The sequence below is a fragment of the Anolis carolinensis genome, chromosome 2, assembly GCF_035594765.1.
Source record: "Anolis carolinensis isolate JA03-04 chromosome 2, rAnoCar3.1.pri, whole genome shotgun sequence".
NCBI classification, from domain to species: Eukaryota; Metazoa; Chordata; class Lepidosauria; order Squamata; family Dactyloidae; genus Anolis; species Anolis carolinensis.
In genome coordinates this window covers 177,888,112-177,894,111 of record NC_085842.1, presented here as the reverse complement: position 1 = coordinate 177,894,111, position 6,000 = coordinate 177,888,112, and the positions used below count along the sequence as shown (strand labels likewise).

Here is a 6,000-nt window from a genome sequence, read left to right as displayed (position 1 = left end):
GTGGGACTCTCTCTTGCCTAGCCCTGGAAGGCTCGAGGAAAGGCGGCCGGTTCGAACCTTCGCTGTCCAATCGGAGGGCGCAGCGAGACCTGTAGCCCCGCCCCCGAGGCCGGCGGAAGCGATGAGACGTGTGGTGGCTTCTGTTTGGGTCCGTCTGGAGCCGGGGAGCAGTGGAGGCGGCGAGGGCTGAGGAAAGAGAAGGCCGAGCCCCGGCGGAAGGGCCAACTCGACTCCGGGGATCCATGGAGGCCTCCGGGGGCGGAGAAGGAGAGTCTTCTGAGGCGCTGAGCTGTTTCTCCTACAACCAGGACTGCACGTAGGTTGAGAAGGGGAGAGCGAAGGAACACCCTTCCCTTCCCGGCTGAGAGGAGCTGGGGAAACAGGGGGGCTCAATGCTATGGAATCCTGGGAGTTGTAGTTTTGTCTTGTCTGACAAAGAGGGCTGGGGCCTCACCAAACTGCAAACTCCAGGAGCCCATCGCATTTAGCTATGGTAGGTTTGGATTTGGTGTATTTCCAGAGCCTGCGATATCTATATATAAGAACACAATGTAACAAAATTTGAAAAAAATTCAGTTACTGGTTTGAAAGTGCTGTTTCCTGTTTAATTGTGCGGTACTTACTTTGAAAGTAGTTGTTATACTCCAGAAACTTCATTTTTGTGGCTACCACGAACTATGTTAAATTGGTTGAGAGATTCATTGAAAAGCTATAGCCAAATGTGCTGCTGGATGTCCCACAAAAATTAAATTTTTGCAGTTTTTATGAAAGAACCATTTAGAAAATGACATTTATAACCCAGGAACAAAAATTATGTCACATCATGTAATGAGAGATCTTGGAAATAATAGGATGTTATGCACAAATTTTATTCCTGTTCCTTATACACTTTATGCATTTAGGGCCCTTCCAGACAGGCCGTATATCCCAGGATATGATCCCAGGTTTTCTGCTTTAAATTGGATTATATGAGTCTGCACTGCCAGATAATCTGGGATAACCAGAAAACCTGGGATCAGATACTGGGGTATGGGGCCTGTCTAGAAGGGCCCATAGTCTGCAGGTAATGCAGTGCAGTATTCCCCCCCCCCCCCCATTTTGTGAATAAAGCCAAAGTGTTACTATATCTGTATAAACATAAATACATATCTTGATTATCATGGCAATGGGACTAAAGTCTAAACATGAAATGCATTAGATGTTTTGTATGTATCATAGACATATCCTCCAGGTGATTTTATACACAATATTTTCTATCATTTTCCCTCATGAAGTAAAGTTTGTGAGCATGGAAGCACCCGAAAGCAGTGGTGTAACTGTCCCAAGGTGGATCTATACTGCCATAATATAATTCAGTTTCTGAATCTGGATTTTCTGCTTTGAATAGGATTATATGAGTCTATACTGCCATTTCAGATAATCAGGGATATATTAAATGTCGTAAATAAATAAATAAATATTACCTCCATAATCCATGATAGGGCACAACCTGGATTCAGACTGGATTACATGGCAGTGTAGATTGAGTCCCAGCTATCCACAATTTTGGATTTAGGAGGGTTTCAGATTTTGGAAAAAGGAATGATCAACCTATACTTTGGGCTGAGATCAAGGGCCCTTCCACACAGCCATATAACCCAGAATATCAAGGCAGGAAACTCCACAATATCTGCTTTAAACTGGGTTATCTGAGCCCATACTTCAGTTCAAATATCAGTTCAAAGCAGATATTGTGGGATTTCCTGCCTTGATATTCTGGGTCATATGGCTGTGTGAGCACCTAGAGGAGACTCCAAATTGCTTGAGCCTTAGGCCCTTCCACACAATCATATAACCCAGAATATCAAGGCAGAAAATCCCACAGTATCTGCTTTGAACTGGAATGTATGGAAGTGTGGACTCAGATAACCCAGTTCAAAGCAAATATTGTAGGATTTCCTGCCTTGGTATTCTGGATTATATGGTTGTGTGGAAGGATTCCTAGTTCCTTGGATGCTTGTATTGGAGGTTAATATACAGCTGATACATTTCCCCCCTGTTTGCACCCTTTTGGCACTAGCTTTCAGTTGTTTCAGACCCAAAATTCTGTGAAAAAGCCTTCTCTACTTCCATTGTTGGATTACAGCTCTCATTATCCCCATCTAGCCCAATCATAACTATGTGGCTAGGTGTATATAGTAGACTAATAGAGAGTTTTCTGATGTGGGAATACCTTTCCCCCCAATATAGTGTCAAATCTTGGCCCTATATTTGTACCTATTTGCAACATAGGTAAAGGTTTCACCTGACGTTAAGTCCAGTCGTGTCTGACTCTGGGGGTTGGTGCTCATCTCCATTTCTAAGCCGAAGAGCCGGTGTTGTCCGTAGACACCCTCAAGGTCATGTGGCCGGCATGACTGCATGGAACATCGTTACCTTCCCACCAGAGCAGTACCTATTGATCTACTCACATTTGCATGTTTTCAAACTGCTAGGTTGGCAGAAGCTGGAGTTAACAGCGGGCACTCACTCTGCTCCCGGGATTTGAACCTGGGACCTTTTGGTCCGCAAGTTCAGCAGCTCAGCGCTTTAATACACTGAGCCACCCTTTATTGGAGAGGAAACTGAACCCAATAGCACAGGGGGCAGCATTGGTCCAGGGATAATAATTTTGAGTAGCACTGGCCTAATGCATCCCTGCAGCATCAGGGTAGGACAGGAAACTAAGAACAAGTCTTCTGCCAACTTTGAAATTGTTATTTTTGGAAACCAGTGCCCAATTGTGTGACGTATCCTTTCATTGCGCTTCAGCTCCAAGTATTGGCAGACATACCCCATAATGATGCGCTGTGTTTTATTTATATTTTCTCTCCTGACTTGTGGTTGCCTTTTTCTATCACTTCCTGTGGATTGGATGTCAACGAAAAGGAGTCTTGTTTAGCAGGAAATGTCACAACGATGTGTTCACAGCTTAAATGCCGGTGTGATCTAAGATGTTCCACTGAACCTGTTGTGTGTCTGATACTGTCAGGGCACTCAAGGTACATCTACACTGTAGAATTAATGTGGACTGACACCACTTTAACTGCCATGATTCAATACTATGGAATCCTGGGCATTGTATTTTGATCAGGCTCCAGCACTCTTTGCCAAAGAAGGCTAAAGACCTTTTAAAACAGACCTTTTCAACTTGCGGTCCTCCAGGTGTTTTGAACTTCAACACACAGAATTCCTGACCATTGAACAAGCTGGCTAGGGCTGCTGGGAGTTGGAGACCAGATATCTAGAGGGCCGCAGATTTAAAACAATTTCCAGGATTCCAGAGCATTGAGCCATGGTTGTGATGTCAAACTGCACACCCTCTGTCTTTTAAGGCAGTGTTACACCATAGAGTGGTGTAAGAATCTTTACTGTGTTTTTCTCTTACTTTAGGATTTGTGAGGAAGCAGCAGCATCTCCTTTTGCCTTTCACCTACTTATTAGATTCAGAAACAAATTATGGACAACTGTGACTAACCTAGCTTTCTGAAGTGGGCAAGCCATGTAAAAATGTGTGTTTTGTGGCTTCAACTTTCCATCCTACAGTTTGGTGGTTTATAGTATTTTCACACTATTTCTTATGGCAGTGTAACAGTGAGCTGCTTTGAGTTCTCTAGGTTTGTTTGGACAAACTCCCCCCCCCCCCCCAATTCTTTAATTTCCTATGCTGTTAGAGGTGATAAGTATTATAACGACATTTTGCCATAGATTTCTCATCCCTGTAGTAATGTAAAGCAACTACTGGCAGTGAGTGATGAAATTGGAAGTAACACTCTACAACGATTGATGTTACTGATCTACAATGCCCTTTGTCCAATCAAGGGCTTAGTAATATATATTCCTATACTGTTCATATATGGTCCACATAATCTCTTCTGCATTATCAATGCTGGCTATTCATCTTTTTGAGGGGTACAATTCAAAATGTTGGTTATGCTCTATAATACTGGACCTGCCAGAATAACTCTGACAGCTAAATGAGCTGTCAGAATTTAAAAACCATGTAAGGCCTACCCAGCCATTCTTTAAATATAAATTTTTAATGTGTGTCCTTTGTTTAATCTCTGTTTTGTGTATTTTATAGAGGTACATTTTAATATGTGTATTTGTGGTGTTTTTGCCGTGTTTTTGTTTTTTAATTGTTCTGTAACCCACTTCAAGCCAGGAGGAGAGGCAGTTTAGAAATATTATTATTATTATTATTATTGACACAACATCATAGTATGACACAGCAAACAAGATAGATATGCTGGATTTCGTATCACAAAAGCACAAGTCGAACACTTCCCAAGCGTTTAGGACTGTGTGATGTATTTTCAGATGATGCGCGCAGATCCTAGTAGGGTGACCTTTTGCAGTTGGCAGATCGTAATTTTGTCCATGTCTATTGTTTCCAAATGCCGGCTGAGATCTTTTGGCACGGCACCCAGTGTGCAGATCACCACCGGGACCACCTGTACTGGTTTCTGCCAGAGTATTTGTAGTTAAGTCTTGGGGTCCTGATAGCGGCTGAGTTTTTCCTGTTTTTCATCAATTCAACTGTCACCTGGGACGACGACATCAATAATCCAAACCTTTTTCTTTTCCACAACTGTGATGTCTGGTGTGTTGTGTTCCAGAGCTTTGTCAGTCTGGATTCGAAAGTCCCACAGTATCTTTGCGTGTTCATTTCCCATTATTATTATTATTACTACAGTATTACAGTATTACTGTATTATTATTATTATGCCAGATTATCTGAAAAGGCATATCTGCCTTTGTGAACATTACTGAGTTTTAAGATTCTTTGGGGAAGGCTTTTCTTGTTTAGTGCTGGACATGTTTAGTGCTGGACATGAGATGATCTTCTCAGTTGTTGCTCCCCACAAATAGAACTTCCTCCCATTAAAAGTGAGGTTGGCCTTTTTCTGCCCATATCCCACCAACAAGCAAAGATATTTTCACTCTGTCAGGCTTTTCCCTGTTGCACAAGGTCTTTTAATGGGCAGAGGTGCTGTATTTTTATCCAGATGCCTACATTTTAAATGTTTTAAAATGATTAAACTTTGTTTTTTTTAAAAAATAGTGTTGCTTATTCAATTTTTAACATTTTTAATAAAAATTGTTTTAGATACATTTCATTTTAATCTGTATTAGATGCAACTTTGATCATATATTGAGGGAAAGGTGGGTTATAAACTAAATAAATAAATTTAAAAACAAGATTCAGATCCTTACAGTGCAGAGGGTAAACTGAAACTCAGGCAAATGATATTAACGAATAAACACCAATGAAGAGGAAAGCATGATCAGATTCCTTCTTCCCCTCATATTTCTTCGCATATGTATTTCAAGGTTTCAAGCTATCAGGTTCCAGGTGAGAATAGCACCACCTGCCATTGGGAACTGAACAAATTCTAAAGTAAAACACAAGTCATATTATATAATGCTTAAGGCACACAATTAGCCACCAATTTTGAATCCCTTCCAGTGTTGTAAATGCTAAGCAATATGCTATAAATCTTGCAGAACTAGGCACTGTGTGGAGAAGGATGTGATGCAAAAGATGCCTATGGCCTGATGTTGTAAAGATATTATTAAGCTGTTAATTATATCATTAAGTTGTGACTGTTGCATGTCCTGTTGACTTTGCTAAGGTGAAGTCAGAAACCAGCCAAGGGAGTGGGGGAATCATTACCTGAACCAGAAATGCATGGATGGCAGTGTGAACAGGAAATACTTTAGCTCTCAAGCAACAAGCAAGAAGAAGAAGACGTGTCATCAAGCCACTAGAGAGTAATATTAAAGCAAACAAAAATCAGGAGGCTTTCATATTGTTTGCTGTTCAATTGCTCTGAAATATGTGATTCTGCCACATTCTGAGTTCAGTTACAGGAATGAACAAGAGCTGTAACCTTTTTATCTAAGATTCCAGAACTTAGATATAAGATGCATCTGCACTATAGAATTGATGTAGTTTGACACCATTGTAACTGCCATGGC

At 41.2% G+C, this 6,000-nt stretch overlaps 1 protein-coding gene across 1 annotated transcript in view; it reads left to right on the top strand.

The window, feature by feature from the left end:
• Positions 1-13: 13 nt before the first annotated feature.
• Positions 14-6,000, top strand: part of wipi1 (WD repeat domain, phosphoinositide interacting 1) — a 52,188-nt gene continuing 46,201 nt past the window's right edge. The window contains exon 1 of the mRNA XM_003224705.4: positions 14-316. Within this exon, the coding sequence (XP_003224753.1) occupies positions 243-316 (74 nt within the window). The 5' untranslated portion in view covers positions 14-242. The remainder of the gene's footprint in view (positions 317-6,000) is intronic.